Source organism: Brassica oleracea, chromosome C5 (genome assembly GCF_000695525.1).
Source record: "Brassica oleracea var. oleracea cultivar TO1000 chromosome C5, BOL, whole genome shotgun sequence".
Classification (NCBI taxonomy): domain Eukaryota; kingdom Viridiplantae; phylum Streptophyta; class Magnoliopsida; order Brassicales; family Brassicaceae; genus Brassica; species Brassica oleracea.
Window position 1 is genome coordinate 44364763 of NC_027752.1, and position 19301 is coordinate 44384063.

A 19301-nucleotide genomic window follows, 5' to 3' on the forward strand; every position below is an offset into this window, starting at 1 on the left:
AACGCGTGTTTCCTCGCAGTTGAGGTTGCAACACGTCATCTTGCCTCGCTCTTTCTCCAACACGTGGATCGCAAAGTGTTCGTGGGCTGGGGTTTTTAGTCTTTTGGGTTTCTGGGTATATTAATTGTAGCCCGTTGTGGATGGACGGTTTGAGTCCCAATGTTAGTCCTTTGTTTTGCCTTTCTTTTGGGCTTTATGTTTTTTTTTGTTCTGGGTTTTAGTCCTTTTATAATATTAATAGATGGGAAAAAAAAAAAAACTACTCCAAATTGAAACTAAAGACAGAACATAAACGAGGAACAATCATTGTTTCCCTGCACACATGGCACTAGAGTCCTTGTAGCATTTCAATTTTATAAAGCCGCATTCAATTTAACCTCTCCTAGTTAATTACATCCATCTTGTTTCCTAAACATTTAATGCTTCTTTTTGTCATCTTGATTAGTTGCAGGTGGCGACACGTAAACCGAACATGATGTAAACTAATGGTATAAACGAAACAGAAACCATTTTGATATACTCTGGTGAATTTACTTTATTCTGGCACAGTATTTTGTCAAGATGTTGAAAATGTTATGTGACAATATGTCTTTAGTTGACTGTTTATCTTGAGATTATGGATAATGAGCGGAAAGTCGTGATTGATGGAGTATAACTTTTTATATTGCCTCCTAATATCGCTGTTAATCGAGTAATACATAGGATAAATATTCAACGTAGACCAAAACATTGCTTAATGTCACACTGATCTCTTTAATAATTCCACAACCATGTGGGCTAATTATTACTTTTCATTTCCACAAGAATATAGTTACAAGACGACACCGTTTCGTATCTGACTTCCTTTATATAACTTCTTTATCTCCTTCCCTTTTCCTTCCATCATCAGAATCAAAACTCTGGTCATGGCGTCTCTGTTCTCCGATAACGAACAACCGCCGACGAATTCAAACTCAATCTCTACCGTTCTCGTTGGAAAGAAGAAGAGCTTATCTGCTTCAACCGGAGACGGTGAGAGCTACGCGCGATGGAGATCGGAGAAGCAGCAGCGTATCTACTCCGCCAAGCTGATCCAGGCGCTGAAACAGGTCCGCCTCAGCTCTTCCTCCTCCGCGTCGACATCGTCTCCAACGGCTCAGAAGCGGGGAAAAGCCGTCCGCGAAGCCGCCGACCGCGCCCTCGCCGTTTCCGCCCGCGGAAGGACGCTCTGGAGCAGAGCGATCCTTGCTAACCGGATCAAACTGAAATTCCGGAAGCAGAAACGGCCGAGGCAGACGGTCGTACCGGCCGTGACCACGGTGGTCACGACGGGAGCTAGCAGCAGCAGAGGGAGGAAACCGAGAGTGTCGGTGGTGGGACTGAATAAGAAGAGTTTACCGACGGTTAACCGGAAAGTTCGTTCTCTCGGCCGGTTAGTTCCGGGTTGCAAAAAAGAATCTGTACCGGTGATTCTAGAAGAAGCAACCGATTACATACAAGCACTGGAGATGCAAGTCAGAGCCATGAACTCTCTCGTGGAGCTTCTCTCCGGCTACTCAGGCTCTGCTCCTCCGCCGATTTGATGAGGTTAAAATCGTCATTTTGCCAATATTCGACCTTTTTAAATATACGAAAACTCATTCATATAATATTGATATATACATATAATAATATGTATATAAGATCCGGTTTGAGTATAATTTGTGTAAACCACTCATCCCAACTGCTGATTCTTCTTCGTTATTAGTAATTTAGTACTAAAGTAAAATTTGAAATGAGTTAATTAACGATATCTTTGCCATTAAGATTCGAACTCCGACACTCCGTAGTGGATTAGTATTAGTTTTGATTAATATCTACGTTATTGCGGTTGGTCGAAATTGTTTAAACCTTATAATAATAAGATGTGAACCATAGGATTAGACTAAACCTACTCGGAACTTTCGGCGTACTTCATCCAAAAACATTTTCTGTGTACTTAAATTCCTCCGATCCAACATGGCATGTACGTACCATATATGTCAAAGTTAATAAGAAAATAGATTTGCACTGCAAGCAAATAAACTGGGGATGAGGGAATTTTTTTAATTTTTTTTGTAGATTTGTGATTACTTGGAAGGTAAATAATATGTAAGTGCTCGTTTTTTAATCATTGAAATAATTGAGATATTGATGGGTTACACGAGATGATTAATTAGAGAATGATTGATGCGTTGAAATGATGAGATAGATGGACATATCTGTCGCTAAATCATCTAGTCACTTCTATTGTGTCCCTCCCTCTTTTGTATTCTTTTAACATACGCACTACAAGTTTGTTTTGTTTTTTTGTTTTATCCCTCTTTTATCTCCAAGTTGATGTTACCACACATTGATGGTAGACTACTAACTCCGAAGCTGATTATTCTAAAACTTATTGGAGTGACAAATTCGATCTTTGGTGCTAAGAGAATCATTGATATGAATTTTTATCAGTTAATAAAGCAATAGAACCTGTTTTTTTTTTTAAAAAAAAATTACAATGCATTATAGGAAGACCACTAAAGTATGACAAAGCTTACACCAAAAAAAAGTATGACAAAGCGACAAAGAAGAAGGAAATGACAAAAGCAAAAGATATTAAAAATGTGGAAAGTGACTTGAAAAGTATGAAGAAGCACATGGGAGTGGCCATGCATGCCCTTGTCCTCTTCCTTCCTTTTTAGCTTCCTCTCATTGTCTTGGAGGAAAACTCTTGTGATCTATTATATCAAAACTAGGTGATTAACAACTCCCTCATGCTTTCGATGATTAATTTGTCAATTTAAAATTTTAATAAAATTGTTACAAATTTAGATAAGTGATTTAGTTAGAAAAAAAATATTTTTAGTGAAAAAATAAAAAACAAAAAAAAAAGTTATATTGTTGGCTTTAGAAAAAACAACACAAAAACAACACAAAAAGGAGAAACTAAAAATGATTTTAGAAACTTTATAATGATTAATTTAAAAAAAAAACCTGATTGGTAAAAAAATTGCTTTAGAGACAGACTTTCTAAAGCCACAAAGCTCCAACACCAATCATACCCATGAATAATTTTTTGGTAAAGTACGTGTTTGTTTACTCTTTTCTTCCGAAGAAGATAAAGATTGCGGTGAAATGTTCCACATAACTATGTGATCAAGATTTGTTGTGATACATAAGTTTGTTTTGTAGGGGGTTTTATAGCTTGGAGCATGATTTCATTTCAGTATACAGTATTCTATAGTTTTAAATTATTTGTATGTCATTATGTGCAAACACATAGAACACACTTTCTAGATAATGTAAAGAATCTACGAACGTCTCTGGATTTTGATATTTTCTTAAAAATCAGCTAGTAACACAAACAAACAGTAATGTCTAGTCTCTACATTTTCTTTCGGAACAAGCGAGAAGAAGACGCATAGAATAACTGAGACAAAAATGTTTTGCCGTATATTAGACGATAGAAAAGAAGAACTCGTCGATGATCTCGAAACCATCCTCCTGCGCATAACAAAAAGGGACGGATACATAAGAGATATGTCGCAAGCTCGTGTCATCTGGACGCAGCTTCAGCTTAGACAATTCGATCGCTTTGTCTTGGTAACCCTTTTCGGTCACATTATGGTCGACAACTTGAGGGCCGTTTCTAGAGTTTTATGTAATGATTCACAGACGTAGCTGAGGTTGAACAAGCTCAATCTCGATATAAAAGGTGTATAACGTTACTTTTATCAGGAATCATCCTTAAAGTTTATTTAATCTCTTTCACACGTAATATTATATATTTTTTTAGATATTCAAGTTAATTCCCCTTAGTGTATTAGCAGTTGTTGATATATTCCATTTGTTGGATAAATCCATCATCATCAGTCCACTGGTTTATCAATCATGGAACAACTGTAAACTGGGTTGTTTAAAAAAAAAAAAGAAGTTAAAAGATAGATAACTTTCTAACGTTTCTATAAGATTAGTCTTTTGTCAGATATTCAAAGTCGAATAATATATTGCAAATTATAGAATAACATGGCCCTACTTGACAACTTATTCATTATTTCTAGAATTGGACAAAGTTCATAAATTTTTTTCGCAATAATTAACGATATTTATTTGTATAATTGAGCAATCACAGTTGAGAAAAGAGAACAAGTGAATAATTATCCAAAGTTATGGATAAGTAAAGATACGTGGATATTCACAGATATTTTAGATTCAAAGATATTCGATTAAAACGATCTTCCTTAACGGATCTAAGACCATTAAATAAAAGATCGGTGGATATATTCAACAATAATGACGCAAGAGAAGGAACACATTTCGTGACAACTGTGAGATCGGATTCGATAGAGAGACGACAAGACAAGACATGGCGAAACAAGAAGAAGTCACGGTCCCGATCTTCACCTCCCTTGATCCTGTCTACGGCGAAGGATCTCAGCTCCAAGAAGCTAACTCACGATTCGACGCTTTGAAATCCAAATTCAACCAAGCCTTCGGTGCTTCTCCCCAGCTCTTCGCTCGTTCTCCCGGTACAGAACATTGGTTTTGACTTTGTTGTTCTGTTTTTTTGTTGTTGTTTTATTGTTTTATTTATTTTTTCTCTTGATCTCTAGATGGATAGTGTTAACTTTTTGGATCTGAAAGAGATGTTTTTTTTTTTAATGTGTGTGTATTGTTTCAGGAAGAGTGAATCTGATCGGAGAGCACATTGACTATGAGGGATACTCAGTGCTCCCAATGGCTATTCGTCAGGACACCATTATTGCTATCAGGAAACGTGAGGGTCAGAATGAGTTGAGGATTGCAAACGTTAATGAGAAGTACTCCATGTGTACTTATCCTGCTGATCCTCTCCAGGTTTTATAATCTATCAATCTCTTTTATCACACAAAAAAGTAACATGACCGGTCCTGGTCAAACCCGGATGAAACATTCGCCTAGAGTCCTCAAATTTTTTGAAAAAAATTACATAGACATAGACCCCCGATTTTGTGAAAAACAAAATTTATTGAAATTTTTTACTAAGTCGCCTTCTGGCCCCGAAATCTCCGGGCCGGCCCTGGTTGGGATGATAGAGTTGTACTAGTGCCTTATCATTTATATGTCTAACTTTTGCAGGAGATTGACTTGAAGAATCACAAGTGGGGTCATTACTTCATCTGCGCGTAAGGGCTCTTCTCTTATACATCTAAGAGATCTCACCCTCTTTTTCTTCTTCTTTTGTTGAGATGTCTTATGATTTTGGATTGTTATAGGTACAAAGGGTTCCATGAGTTTGCAAAGTCAAAAGGGGTGAATGTTGATTCACCTGTTGGACTTGATGTGGTTGTTGATGGCATTGTTCCTACAGGTCTATCTCTACTTCCCAATATATAGATATGCATCATGTTCTCATTTTAATCAGAAAGTTTTAATTAGAGTTATTTATTTATTTATTCAGGGTCTGGGCTGTCAAGTTCTGCTGCCTTTGTTTGCTCATCAACAATTGCTATTATGGCTGTCTTTGGTGAGAGCTTTGAAAAGGTATTTTTACTCACTCCTACTTTCATGAAATAAAACTTTCTATCTCTTGTTGATTATTTGTATTGGCTGAGTTCTCGCTTTCAGAAAGAACTTGCACAGCTAACATGTGAATGTGAACAACACATAGGAACACAATCTGGTGGAATGGACCAGGTCAGAGAATCCATCATCTCTCAGTACCACTGCACCTAGAATCATCTCTTTTTTTTTCATTTATTGATCAGTTTTTTATTTTACTGTAACAGGCAATCTCTATCATGGCTAAAACTGGTTTTGCTGAGCTCATCGACTTCAACCCGGTCCGTGCCACCGACGTGAAACTCCCTGATGGTGGGAGTTTTGTGATCGCACACTCTCTTGCAGAGTCTCAGAAGGCGGTCACAGCTGCTACTAATTACAATAACAGGGTCGTTGAGTGTCGACTTGCTTCGGTAAGTCATAGCATTAACTTTGCATTGTTTACTTAGACTATATACATGACTTTCTCTACCATGTGGTATTGTGTAGATCATACTTGGCATTAAGCTTGGAATGGAACCTAAAGAAGCAATATCAAAAGTTAAGACTCTCTCTGACGTGGAGGGTTTATGTGTGTCGTTTGCTGGTGACCGTGGCTCCTCTGATCCTGTTCTAGCTGTTAAAGAATATCTGAAAGAAGAACCATACACGGCCGAGGAGATTGAGAGAATCGTCGAGGAGAAGTTACCATCAATCTTGAACAACGATCCTACATCTTTAGCTGTACTTAATGCTGCAACGCATTTCAAATTGCATCAGGTATATAAATGTACAAACCCTCTGGAACATTGTGTTCTTGTTCTTGTTTTTCACCAAAGTCTTGAGGTTTTGCTTGTAATCATATTCAATAGAGAGCTGCACATGTTTACTCGGAAGCACGGAGAGTTCATGGTTTCAAGGACACTGTCTATTCAAACTTAAGGTCAGATTCAGACCTCTTTTCGCCATCAAACATTTGAATAAATTTTTGTTGGAACCTACCTTAAGACCTTGATACTTTAACTGTGCAGTGACGAAGAGAAGTTGAAGAAGCTTGGTGATCTCATGAACGACAGCCATTACAGCTGTAGTGTGCTATACGAGTGCAGGTTGCATAAATTTTGAGAACAAAGTGTTAATTGTGAAACCAATGGAAGTGAAATTGATTTTTATGAATGTGATGAAATCTTGCAGTTGCCCGGAGCTAGAAGAACTAGTTAAAGTTTCCAGGGAGAATGGAGCACTTGGAGCAAGACTGACCGGAGCTGGGTGGGGCGGTTGCACTGTTGCCTTGGTTAAAGAATCTGGCGTCTCTCAGTTCATCGCTGCGGTTAAGGTAATATAGTTTAGTATACTAATGTTATATAACTTTGAGAGGACACTAATGTTAATGCGATTGTTGTATAATTTTCAGGAGAAGTACTACAAGAAGAGGATAGAGAAAGGAGTGGTGAAGGAAGAAGACATGGAGCTTTACCTTTTTGCCTCCAAGCCTTCAAGTGGTGCTGCCATCTTCAACTTCTGAACATGCCTCTTCCTCTCTTCTCTTGCTTAATTTATTCAGTCTTTTTCTCAATTTGAATTGTTTGCAGTTGTCATCTTACATTGAACTATAGTATCATTGTTGCTGGATAATTGGTTGGCCTTTAAATCAAATAAAATATATAGTAGTGGACATTAGTACATTGAAGTATGTTTCATTCACACCTTTTTTTAGAGAATCTTGTTTTTTTTTTCCCTTTTTTTGCAAACAGTTTGGATTGGTCAAGAGACATTTACAACAAATCAGAGAGTTATAAAAGTCAATCTAGTTTCTTTCCTGGAATCATTAGCACACAATTTAAAGCCTAAAACTAAAGAAAAACAAAGTGTTTACAAGAAGTAGAACCATCATTACTAACACAACCTAACACTTAACATCAGTACTCTCAGCGTCTCTGTCATTAATCTTCTCATACCCAACCACATAACCAGGCAAATGCCTTGAGTAAACCGGTTTATCCTTGCAGTGGTTATCATCCCGGACTCTCCAACACGTCCTTGTCACCCTCTTGTTTCTGTTACTTGTATCACACTCAACATTCTTAGGAAGCTGAGACGTTTGCACAACTGACAACTGGATTCCACCAACTGATCCTTGGAAGCTTCCGCTGTTGTTGACATTCTTCAGAAAGTCTGTCTCCACGGATTCAATGTCTGAAACATTTACGGTTCTGAGATGTAACCCCCAGTAGTATACAATGTTTGGCTGTTTCTCACAGGCTTCTAAATGCTCTGTTGGGTTTGGATCACAAAGTCCAAAGACTTCCTCTATCTACATCACACACATGAGATGGGTTAAAGCAGAAGAGACTGAATGTTCTATAAAGTTTCATATCGAAAGAGTGAAAATGCATACTTTGATCAGTAGAGAGCGGAAACGTGACTTAACCCAACCAACCCAATCACTCAGATCTTCCTCATTAGAAGCAGAGAGGTGTATCTTGACGAACCAAGCGTACGTGGTTGCATACGGATAAGGCTCAAACAAACTGTTCCAGTTAAAGCCATGTTTCAAGTAACCCTACAGGTCACAACCGTTTCTAAACGTTAGCAAATCATTCAGAAGATGGAAATAACACACACTCTCTCTCTCTCTTACCTTAGTCAAATGATGCCCTCGGTGAAACTCTGACATGATCTTGCAATACGTGCTCCTCGTTACGTTGGAGTTGCAGTACTGACGTCCACCGCAAGGCAACTGGATAGGCATTAGCCCTGGAGGAGAGCCAGTAGCTGCGTAAGCATCCCTCAGCAGCACCACTGGTGTAGGCCACTGCCAATAAGCAAACGTGCTGAAGAAACTCGCCACAAGGGAACTCAACGTAGCGTTGGGGTTATATCCGCAGACAAACGCTGCAAGGATAGCCATATGAACTCCTCCAAGGAACCCATTCAACTGAAAACACAAAAGTGAAACTGTATCATTACATGTTAGCCCTAATCATTAGCAATGATAATGCACTTAGCGACTTACGTTACCGTATACACCACGCCTCTTTGCCCATAGTTTCACACACCGCAGCAATGATTGAAACAACTAAAACAAGAATACATTCAATAAACAGAAGTTGTTATTAGTAGCCAAATATTCAACGATTTAGTAAGAATTTCAATAAAAAAATATTTTTTAATACAAATTTGGAAACTTATTTATATGTAATTTTTTTTCAAAAATTTTGGAGGTAGTAGGCGAATACTTGACTAGCCTATGCCTAGGACAGGCCCTGTGATGTGTTACCTCAACGGAAGGCACTATCTGAAGGATGCATTGATTTGCGCGAACTCCAGACAAGCTTCTCCAGCTTGTGTCATCAATGTCTCTCAAGAAGAAAGGGTTCAGCACATCTACATTCTAAAAACATGCCCTCGCAGTTAAAAAGAATCTTTTGAATAAAGATAATAATATAAGTTGGGAATGTTGTTGAGGAACCAACGAACGTTTGGGATTGATAAGACTCGAAGCTGAGCGTATGGAAGATCAACCAAGATGCCATCAAATTTGAAGCGGATGAGAGGGACTTTAGCATCTTTAACACAGTGAACCTCTGAAACTTCGGCTCTACTTTTTAACAGATCATGCAAGTCGATGAAAAAATCCTCCTGTGGCAATTGAGAGAACGATCGTTAACAATAATTAAGACCATTCAGTGGAACAGGGTGAGGACGTACGGTTATAGTGGCGAAGAAAGGACCAATGCACAAAGCGTCAATGTCTGATTCAGAACCATGAACCTGTATGACAAGAGAGAAGTTAGTTAAAACATTCATTCATTATTTACATGTATTATAACTATTTGAGAAAAATAACAAATCACCCCAAGACCATAGGATCCATAAGGGATTATGGTGGCGTTGGTTGCGTTGATATGATGTTGAGGAAGACGTCGTTTCCAAGCAACGATCTTAATCCATCTCACTACTATCTGTTCATTAAGACTCAGAGACATCAACTTTCAATCCAACAATCATTGGAATACGAGAGAGGTTGAAAACGTTTACCCTTTGTAGCATATGAATAACGCTTCTTCGTTTCTTGTCATCTTCAGGAGATGGAATGAGTCCTTCATTCACCATAAGCTACCAAATTTTGATAAAAGTAAACATTAGAAAATACTAAATTCTTGAAATATCTAAAACACACACAATGTACCTGACGAAGCGAAACAGAGCATTCTTGTTCTAATTCAGCCATGTAAGGAGGCAAACCTGTGGGACATGATAAACAGAGCCGTGAACATGAGGATCCTCGAGAAATAAAGGGTTTATTGTATAGATTAAAAACGTGGCGATGATCCAACCTGTATATCTCTCGCCTCCTCTTCTCATGTGCAGGGATGATCGTCTGAATTTTTTTTTCGGGGGAAAAAAGAGAGAAAAAGATTCGGTGATGCCGCCGTTTTCTTGGGGCGTCGTCCCTCGGCCGTGGTCTTTTTGTTTTTGAACTTGAAAGTTGAAACGACTTTTATATATTACCTAACTCCAGCGCATGATAGATTCGGCCCCCCGCCTTATTATTAATACGTGGCATTTATGTGTCTTTTAATTGTATTTATTAACTTTTTTCTCTTCAACATTTAATTTGAAAGACTCCCTGCATCCATTGCAGAAGTACCGTATAGCCCCAGTTAGATTATGGACCTTGTACCAATTTTTTTCCAATACTAGGGGTCGGCCAGCCCGTAGAACGGTTGAATTTACATTAAAACTATTTTATATTAAAATATAATATTTATAAATCATTTAAAATTTTACTTTATATTGAAAATAGCAAATATAATATGTTTTTATTATAAGATCATATTGCAAATTTTATTAAATTTTGTTGGTGCAAGCTGAAATTTTGTTAAAGAACACAAAATTATGAAATTAAAAAATTAAGGAAAATATAATGATTTGTATTTTTCTATTTTATTTTTATTTCAATTTGATATAGTTGAAGAAAATTTAAAGCAAGAATAACTAATATTTTTTTTATTACTAAGAGTATCATATTTTAATATTATTACATTTACTAATTTTCTCACAGTAATAAATTAATACACCCACCTCCAAGATAAATCAATTGAAAATCAAATGTAATGTGATAAAATTATAAAAGTTATATTTTAAAATAATTTAGTTTCAATAATGTCATAAATAATAATTAGTATATATTATGTAACAACAAATGATGTTTTATAATATTATTATGCTCGTTTCAGTTTATATTAGATTTTCAATTTTTAATAATTTTTTATTTTATTTTTAGATTTTGGTTAATTTGAAAATCTACTGTTTTAGTTATTATTTGTGTGGAGGCGGTTGTCCCTTTTAAAGAATGAGATGTGTCTAGATTATTTTATGGTAGGGGTTTCTAGTTCACCTACAGAGTTTAATAATAGATTATCTTATGATGGTATTGTGCAAAATACGAAATGCTATTTGTTTTGACACAGAGTGAACGTTTAAAGTATACAAATACTTATGGTAGTGGACGTATTGCATATTTAATTGGTTGAGAACATAAAAGAGACTGGCTTATTGATGTATTTTTTGAAGATATAAAATTATGAACAACGTTCAAACGAAATAGACATTTTTTTTCATTTGGTTAAAGTAATAGCCGTAGTCGTATCTATTGAGAAATTAGAAGGTACAAGAGTCTATAAACAATTATAGAGATCTATAATCTCTATACAAAAGTTTATAGATTATTTGTAAAGTTTATAAATCATTTATAAACTAATATGAGGTTCATACTACTGTATTTTGTAAGGCTTTGAAAAGTACCTTCCAAAATCATATAAATGTTGTCATAAATCCTTATAAAATGACAGAGTAGAGGAAAAAGAATATGAACACAGCTTGGTTTTATTCTCTCTGATTGCATTGGCTTAAAAAAATATTCCATCTGTTTCAAGTCTCTTTTTCTCTCGAAGGCGTCAATGACCATATCTATGGTCCATGAATTCCATCACGGCGCTCATTTTTTTTTTAATTTCCTCTTTTCCCATATGGATCAAGGAGGATACTGAATGTTGGGAGATGTTGGATATGATCCCAGAGCTCTGAAACTTCGTATAACAATTCTCCATCATTTCTACTTGTCTGTTTCCACCAAAAGCGTCATGGTCCAAGAATCAGTCAAAACAGGAATTACATAATCTAATTTTGAAATATTAAATGGCTAAAGCTTACTGCTCTGGTCGCCACCAACGCCAATAATACTGATACACAAGAAAGAATAATCCACTTCCACATTACTAATACCGAACAAGAATTCAACATTGTTATAAAAAAGTAGACTCATCATCACGACATTATCAAGAATCGGTATCTCATTTTCAAGACAAGTAGCTTTTATGTCAAAAACACATACATTCACAGACATTTTTAGGACATTCTTCATCTTTTCATGGTGAAACCAAAACAGGATTATTCAGTCTTAGAAACTTCTCCGAAGGTGAACGTAAAATGTTCCGTGTAAGGCATTGAACGGGTGCTTAATGCTCAGTATATGCTCAAATATACATTATCAAACACAAACAAATGGTAGTATATGGAAAAATCTTGATCCTTTTCATGATCAGTATATGTTGAAAACTTAGGAGACAACATACATGAAAGCCCAGTTAAGTAAAGGCAACATTAAACTCAAAATTTGTGACCAGGTTTGGATTACATCTTCACATTTCTTGACCTGATATTCAGACATATAAAACTTAAGAAATTCCCACCCCAAGTAACTTCTGTTGGACCTTCAAATCCTCCAAATGTAGAAAGTGTTGCTCTCTCTTGAATATACAGCATTGTGCAGAGCATATACATTCACATAAGAGATTTACATAACACAAATATAGGAACTTATCTATAATATTACCTACATAAATTCTATACCTGACTTATAAAGAAGATAAGTGTTGGAGATGGTATTGTCCTTCTGAGATGTACATGCCAATGAAGTCAATTAAGCGATAACGACAAAGAGTGGCTCAGTTTATGCAAAGTTTGGCTCATCAAGCTGGCTTGGATAACCATATGAGCATTCGCCCATCTCATCCTCAAGTGCTCCTGTTAAAAAAAATAACATAAAACCGTGAGGAGAGAAATAAAGAGCTCAGACCAAACTCATCGATCCATTATTAATCTCATATGAATCACCTTAATTACACTGTCAGCATTAATAACATCAAGCGAACCACTTTGGATTTAAGTATCCACAAGACTAAGGGTTTGGTCGCACAAATTAGGCTGTGCTAGAAGTAGATTTTCTATGTTTATACAGATTACCCTAGCAAGTGAGGAGTCAATAGCATGCTCAGTATGTACAAACTACAAACACACAAGTTCCTGTACGCAAAGATACATTTCTTAGAAAATTCAGACCTTTCGAATCCAATATGGTTAAGTAAAGAACACAGTCATAGAGTTAAAGAAACATACAATAACCCCTTGTTTCTATGCTTCAGCCCGTGTTGTTTTCTTCACATGCTTCAGGACCCTATTTATCCACAATATGTCCCTATTAATAAGAAAACAATCAGAAGCAGCCCAAAATTGAAACCAGTAATATCTCTATATTAACAATGGACACATAATTTTTGGAAAAAGTAGTATGACGAAGAGATATAGAGAGCCACCAACTACTAATGCTACATCAAGAGCAAAAGATCCGGTAGAGTATAACGTGACAACATATCAAAGAGAAACCTGAAGCTGAAAGGTGTCAATGGTCTACATCCTCTTTTTCTTAGCTCTCCACATGTTACATCTTAGGCTCTTCCTTTCCAAATCACCTGAGATAAAGTGAGCAGCAGGAAATTTGTTTGTCCAAAAACTGTTCTAGATCAATAAGCAAAGACTTCGATATATTAGTCAAAAAAGACACTGATGTTGGTAAGGCTATTAGTCTAGGGAAAGAAGTCAGTTCAATAGAAGCAAACATGATGGCAGCAATGAGAGAAGGTAAGAGATCGAGTCACCTAAAGACTGTTTCTTGTAGTAAATAAAACTGATTCTTCAATAGTTGAATCTGATGGTTGTTGCACAATCAGATGTTCGACTTCATGTTTGCGGTGTTTTTTTATCTCTATGATGAAGAGTTTCAGTGATGTCCAGATCCGCAATTATTTACTGACGAAGCTGAGACAATCTATTGAACAACCCAAATACGCATAATTTCGGGCGCGAAGCAACAAAATAGGATCATGAGCAAATGATAGAAGTATTAAAAATATAATGAACTGATAGATAGAGATCTAACGCAAGAAAGGGAGGTTGCGACAGGATTTAATGATCGTCGGCGAGAATATCATGGAGGTTCTATTGATGGGAGATTGGGAGGCCCTTTCCAAGAGAGATGTATGTTGATAATATATCTTCACATGGAATATGAGTTCCCAAAAAATCTGACTTTGCTGAGCTGAGAAATATACACAAACAGAGTTCAAAATGACATATTCTTTTTCTATACCCACAACTCCACAAGATATAGTTTTAGAGATTATTTCTTGCATTCAAATGCCCCAGATGTGAAAATTTACCAATAAAATCTCTAGCAGAGATGAAAGAAAAATCTCCACGAAGCGTACAGACTTGACATCTCCAAGAGGAGACTGAACAGAGAGTCTAGAAAGATTGTATCGATGAATTGAATCTTAACATAGTTGATTGAATGCAGACATTTCTCAGAATCATCAATGAGGAGGAGAAGCTGGACCGTTAACGTTTCACACAGAGAAGACTGTCGGCCAAAATCATCATCGGCGGCTTTGCTTTGTGTCTCCAACGAAGGGAAAAAAAACTATTAACATCTGGGCCTGTATGAAAACAGTAACAGAACCCAATGAATTTTTAGACACAATAACTGGCCCACTCAACATAACTCACCGAAACATAAACACTAAATGCTTAAATATTGACATGACACGTGGCAGAAGAAACCACATGCTTCCTGATGACGTGGAGAGCTGTGTGTAGAGCACAACTCTACTTTATATATATAAGATTATAAATTAAAAAATTAGAACCCTAATACATACAGTACTATTTTTACAAATCAGGATCTTAATTTTTAAAAAGAAATTACCAAATTGAAGAGGGACTTACTGCAAAAACACTTTGCGCACTGGCCTTAAAGCCGGCACTGCAGATATATTAGAGTGTCCGAACACCTGAGTTCGTGTGACGAAGATGGCAACCAAAACCATCATTTTACCCTTCATATATACGAGTTTGAGAAAAATGGACAATCTGTATTGTTGCTTGATAAAATAGTTTAAATACCACATGCAACTAATTCACGTATAAACTATATAAACTATTCAATTTTTCAAAAAGAAAAACTATAAACTATTCAAGAGACTACAACAGGTATATAAAATGATTTAGTTCAACATTCCAACTTTGTGATGGCATTTTAACAAACCTCTTCTCAATGAAGTAATCTGTCGACTATTCAAATCTGAAGAAACGCGTGCGTTCCAGCAATATTAAATATTAAATAATAAATACACACACACACACCTCGTAATTACATTAGACTTAGTATGGTTTAGATGAAAGACCAAAACATATAAACGTTGCTTAGATACGGTAATTTTGTTACTACATACAAACTCTTCTTCACCGTTTTGAGCTGAGCATCATGTGATCCAAAATCCTGTCATTTAAACCTTTTGAGTGCAATGAGATAAGGTTTGAAACCTTACATATCACACAAAAATATCATAATTGCTACTCAAAAACTCTCCTCCACAGACATCTCTTTCTCATCTATACCAAAAGATGTTATGGGAATGAAAATGTGAAATTTATTGAGAGAGTAAAAACAAAATACTATTTAGTTGTATAATCTTGGCTCCTTCCATTCATTATTAACACGTTTTCCTTTAATAGTTAGAATCTCACGTTAACGAACAAATCTATATTTGTATCCATGCAAAGTTCCTGGCCCCTCGATTTGACAGAAGAGGATAATAAACCCAAAAATGTTTTTTTTTTATAATTTTCGTTTGGTTTAATTTCTTCAATAAAAATTTGTCGGTTCGTAAATTTTTTTTTTAATTAAATGTATAGAGATAGAGAGAGCTACTATATAAGTAACTGCTCAAATCTCCAGCAAATACACACTTCACTGTTCGTGTAACTAACTATACAAAGGACGAGTGTTATATATATTCTCTGATCCAGTCTTCTCGATCTGCTTTGGTTCGTTCTTTCCTCTGATCATCGGAGATGGCGATATCAAGCTCCGTTACGCCTGGGCTAGTACGTCGTCTCTTACTATTGCTTTAAGCTTTCCTTCGTTTGAAAATTAGATCTTTTGCTTGATTTAGTTTCGGGAAAACTGCAGATGTCGGTGGTGCTCGGGATCGTGCCTGTGATCGTCGCGTGGCTCTACGCCGAGTATCTTCACTATGCGAAACACTCAGTCTCCGCCAAAGCGTACGTTGCTTTGATACAAATCGTTTTGTTTAGCGTTTGATTTCGTATTTGATTTTGTTGTTCTTGTTAAATGTTAAGTAGGCACTCTGATGTCAACTTGGTGGAAATTGTGAAAGATTTTGTTAAAGAAGACGATAAAGCTCTTTTAATAGAAGATGGAGGTGGTCTTCAGTCACCTTCTACCAAAACCAAGGGCTCCTCCGTACATTCTCCTCTCATCAGGTTCCGTAAACTCTCCCTAATAGCATCTCCAACCCTGCTGCAAAATTTATTACACAATTGATTATGCAATCGTGAACAAACAAAAAACATTTTTATTTGTTCACGACTGCATAATCCACTCCATTTTGCAGTAAATTTTGCGGTGGGGTTGGAGATGCTCTTACATCTAGTGAGCTCTATGCTTATTCCGGTTTCTACGCAGGTTTGTGCTCTTGGATGAGTCCTTCTTGGTTGAGAACAGGCTGGCGTTGAGAGCAATGTGAGTATTTGGAGTGAAGTTTTGTATGTTCAACGGTCCAACTTTGTCTTGAATTATATTGGTTTCTATGCAGAATCGAGTTTGCAGTGCTTATGGGATACTTTTATATTTGTGACCGTACTGATGTCTTCAGTTCATCCAAGAAGGTGGGTGATGATGATATTTTATCTTTTAATCTGCTTAGTAGATTCTGGAAAGGTTTATCTAGTTACACAGGCTCTACAATTTGGTCTAATTTTATGTGGAAAGATTTAGACTTCATAAAGTTGTGAGCTTTATAAATAATTTTTTTTATGCTTCTACTTGTCTGACTGTCTTACATTGTTTATCTTTTTGATACAGAGTTACAACAGGGATCTCTTTCTGTTCCTTTACTTCCTTCTCATCATCGTTTCGGCGATAACTTCATTCACGATACATAATGATAAATCAGCATTAAACGGAAAATCCATCATGTACTTGAATAGGCATCAAACCGAGGAGTGGAAAGGCTGGATGCAGGTTTGTGACTATTTCCCTTGATGCATCAGCTTGGAAGATTAATGCTCATTGCTTAATTTTCATTTGCTGTTACCTCATCATAGTTCTCTTTTCATGGTGTTGTAGGTCCTCTTTTTGATGTACCACTACTTTGCTGCTGCGGAGTATTACAATGCTATCCGTGTGTTCATTGCTTGCTATGTGTGGATGACTGGATTTGGGAACTTTTCTTATTATTACATTCGCAAGGACTTTAGCCTTGCAAGGTTTGCACAGGTAACAGTTTTGACCTCCTGTTTCTTTTCTTATTTCTAGCTTCTAAATTCTAACATACTCTTGTTCTAAACAGATGATGTGGCGGCTGAATTTCCTGGTCATATTCTCCTGCATCGTCCTCAACAACAGTTACATGCTATACTACATATGCCCCATGCACACTCTGTTTACTCTGATGGTCTACGGAGCACTTGGTATTATGAACAAATATAATGAGAATGGTTCAGTCATAGCTGCCAAAATTGTTGCCTGCTTCGTTGTTGTGATCATCGTTTGGGAGATTCCCGGCGTTTTTGAATGGGTTTGGAGTCCATTTACGTTCCTATTGGGTTAGTGAAGAAGAGTCAAATCTTTGTTTTCTCATGAAAAATAAATGTGTTCACTAGACAACTGTTTGAAAATACAAAAACTTGGAAAATAACAATTGCAGGTTACAATGACCCTGCGAAACCGCAGCTTCCTCTCTTGCATGAGTGGCATTTTCGCTCGGGCCTTGACCGGTACATATGGATAATCGGGATGCTCTACGCATACTACCACCCAACTGTAAGTTCCCAATACTCACACTTGAACTTCACATTGCATGAGATGGAGTAGCTTAATGAGAAAACACTAATGTACCTTATAGGTTGAGAGTTGGATGGATAAACTGGAGGAAGCTGAGATAAAGATCAGGATGGCTATCAAAACAACTGTGGCACTGATAGCAATAACGGTATAACAAGTTTATCATTTCACTTTGTTCCAAGTGAAAGAAGCCTTCTTCCAGCTAATCTGTATCTTTGTTACTATGAAACTTTTAGGTGGGATATTTTTGGTTCGAGTACATATACAAGCTGGATAAGTATACTTACAACAAATATCATCCTTACACCTCTTGGATTCCAATAACGTATTTCACTTTACTCTCAAAAGCTCTCCATGCATGATTCTTTTCAAAACAAGTTTTTAACTTGTGTATCACTTGGTGTTGATTTTCTGTCAGTGTTTATATCTGTCTCCGGAACATCACCCAGTCTTTCCGCGGCTACAGTTTGACCCTCTTGGCGTAAGAACAATGTTTTAATCAATAAATATAATATTCGTCCTCTTGTTTCCAGAAAAAAAAACAAAATTTTGCTTGTGAATTTTTTCAGGTGGCTTGGGAAGATAACACTGGAGACATATATCTCACAGTTTCATATATGGCTCAGGTATGTCACCCTTCATCTTGTCAGTGTCCTCAACTGTAGCTTAATGGTTGAGAACGCAATACCATAAGTTAGTGTTGTGCCATTGAGATATGAAATTTATGAATCCACAGATCTGGAGTTCCTGATGGTCAGCCCAAGTTGCTACTCTCTCTAATCCCGGAATACCCATTGTTGAACTTCATGCTCACAACTTCCATTTACGTCGCTGTAAGCAAACTCTGTTACAACTGATTCACAATTAAATTGGAAGCCAAAAAAAGAAAGAAAGAAACTGATTGGCGTTTGGTTGCTCTGTTTCAGGTCTCTCATAGGCTCTTTGAGCTTACAAACACATTGAAAACAGCCTTCATACCAACCAAAGACGACAAGCGCCTTGTCTACAACACCATCTCAGCAATCATAATCTGCACTTGCCTCTACTTCTTCTCGTTTGTTATCGTCCAAATCCCCCAAAAACTGGTTAGTCAAATTTTTTTATCTCTCTGTTTTTGTGTGTGAGAAAGATATGATGCTTGAGCTCTGTCATCTCACGTTTATTATTATTTCATGTGACACAACAGGTGTGAAAGTGAAGCATGTCTGAACCGGACCAAAGTGGATATTAATTGAATGGGAATTCATATCAATTTGCAGAGGAGTTATAAGAATCACGCAATGTGGTAGATATACGAAGAAGATGGAAGAATTAGAGGTAGTCTTGATGCATACAATGTTGGCACAATATGTCATCTGTCTGTATATTTATTTGTTTATGAACAAGGTCAAAAGTGTTGTTTCTTGTTTATATATGTTATGTTTTGTTCACGATGATATATGTTAATTTGTATTACCGTTTTTCTAAACAGTTGATAATAAATAATCGCATCATCTAGCTTTGTGATTTACAAGGCTTTGTGACCAAG

At 36.6% G+C, this 19301-nt stretch overlaps 4 protein-coding genes across 6 annotated transcripts; 3 read left to right on the plus strand and 1 right to left on the minus strand.

The window, feature by feature from the left end:
- The first annotated feature begins 786 nt into the window (after nt 1-786).
- On the plus strand, nt 787-1702 carry LOC106292685 (transcription factor bHLH148). The gene has a single exon (XM_013728328.1). The coding sequence runs from the start codon at nt 906-908 to the stop codon at nt 1560-1562; it is 657 nt and encodes a 218-aa protein (XP_013583782.1). The 5' UTR covers nt 787-905; the 3' UTR covers nt 1563-1702.
- A 2414-nt stretch (nt 1703-4116) lies between these two features.
- Nucleotides 4117-7187, plus strand: LOC106296154 (galactokinase). The gene is made up of 12 exons (XM_013732222.1): nt 4117-4511; nt 4664-4839; nt 5101-5147; nt 5238-5332; nt 5423-5505; nt 5590-5658; nt 5751-5936; nt 6013-6282; nt 6375-6445; nt 6534-6611; nt 6697-6838; nt 6917-7187. The coding sequence occupies exons 1-12, from the start codon at nt 4349-4351 to the stop codon at nt 7025-7027; spliced, it is 1491 nt and encodes a 496-aa protein (XP_013587676.1). The 5' UTR covers nt 4117-4348; the 3' UTR covers nt 7028-7187.
- Nucleotides 7103-9991, minus strand: LOC106296153 (nuclear poly(A) polymerase 3). The gene is made up of 11 exons (XM_013732221.1): nt 9843-9991; nt 9695-9750; nt 9544-9621; nt 9360-9467; nt 9214-9276; nt 8983-9144; nt 8783-8896; nt 8519-8581; nt 8144-8440; nt 7901-8065; nt 7103-7816 (listed from the first exon to the last, which is right to left on the minus strand). The coding sequence occupies exons 1-11, from the start codon at nt 9868-9870 to the stop codon at nt 7409-7411; spliced, it is 1542 nt and encodes a 513-aa protein (XP_013587675.1). The 5' UTR covers nt 9871-9991; the 3' UTR covers nt 7103-7408.
- A 5641-nt stretch (nt 9992-15632) lies between these two features.
- LOC106343472 (probable O-acetyltransferase CAS1) lies at nt 15633-19270 on the plus strand. Of its 3 annotated transcripts, none has more exons than XM_013782696.1 (16): nt 15636-15792; nt 15878-15969; nt 16048-16191; nt 16394-16450; nt 16524-16596; nt 16793-16951; nt 17057-17206; nt 17280-17535; nt 17637-17752; nt 17835-17921; nt 18010-18098; nt 18192-18254; nt 18343-18399; nt 18510-18606; nt 18700-18858; nt 18960-19270. In XM_013782696.1, exons 1-16 carry the CDS (start codon nt 15760-15762, stop codon nt 18963-18965), a joined length of 1638 nt encoding a protein of 545 aa, XP_013638150.1. In that variant the 5' UTR covers nt 15636-15759; the 3' UTR covers nt 18966-19270. The 3 variants fall into 3 exon arrangements, with proteins under 3 accessions (XP_013638152.1, XP_013638150.1, XP_013638151.1); XM_013782697.1 differs by having other exon boundaries at nt 16051-16191; XM_013782698.1 differs by lacking the exons at nt 18510-18606; nt 18700-18858; nt 18960-19270 and adding an exon at nt 18467-18486 and having other exon boundaries at nt 15633-15792; nt 18343-18422.
- Nucleotides 19271-19301: the final 31 nt, after the last annotated feature.

Excerpts from the sequence above, each read along its gene's own strand:
- LOC106296154 (XM_013732222.1), top strand. The coding sequence starts at position 4,349 with ATGGCGAAACAAGAAGAAGTCACGGTCCCGATCTTCACCTCCCTTGAT. Across the intron at positions 4,840-5,100 it reads ATCCTGCTGATCCTCTCCAG|GAGATTGACTTGAAGAATCA; the intron begins GTTTTATAATCT and ends TAACTTTTGCAG. Across the intron at positions 6,612-6,696 it reads AGTGTGCTATACGAGTGCAG|TTGCCCGGAGCTAGAAGAAC; the intron begins GTTGCATAAATT and ends GAAATCTTGCAG.
- LOC106343472 (XM_013782696.1), top strand. The coding sequence starts at position 15,760 with ATGGCGATATCAAGCTCCGTTACGCCTGGGCTA. Across the intron at positions 18,099-18,191 it reads ACCTCTTGGATTCCAATAAC|TGTTTATATCTGTCTCCGGA; the intron begins GTATTTCACTTT and ends ATTTTCTGTCAG. Across the intron at positions 18,255-18,342 it reads TACAGTTTGACCCTCTTGGC|GTGGCTTGGGAAGATAACAC; the intron begins GTAAGAACAATG and ends GAATTTTTTCAG.
- LOC106292685 (XM_013728328.1), top strand. The coding sequence starts at position 906 with ATGGCGTCTCTGTTCTCCGATAACGAACAACCGCCGACGAATTCAAAC.
- LOC106296153 (XM_013732221.1), bottom strand. The coding sequence starts at position 9,870 with ATGAGAAGAGGAGGCGAGAGATATACAG. Across the intron at positions 8,582-8,782 it reads AGATAGTGCCTTCCGTTGAG|TTGTTTCAATCATTGCTGCG; the intron begins GTAACACATCAC and ends TTCTTGTTTTAG. Across the intron at positions 7,817-7,900 it reads TCCGCTCTCTACTGATCAAA|ATAGAGGAAGTCTTTGGACT; the intron begins GTATGCATTTTC and ends TGTGTGATGTAG.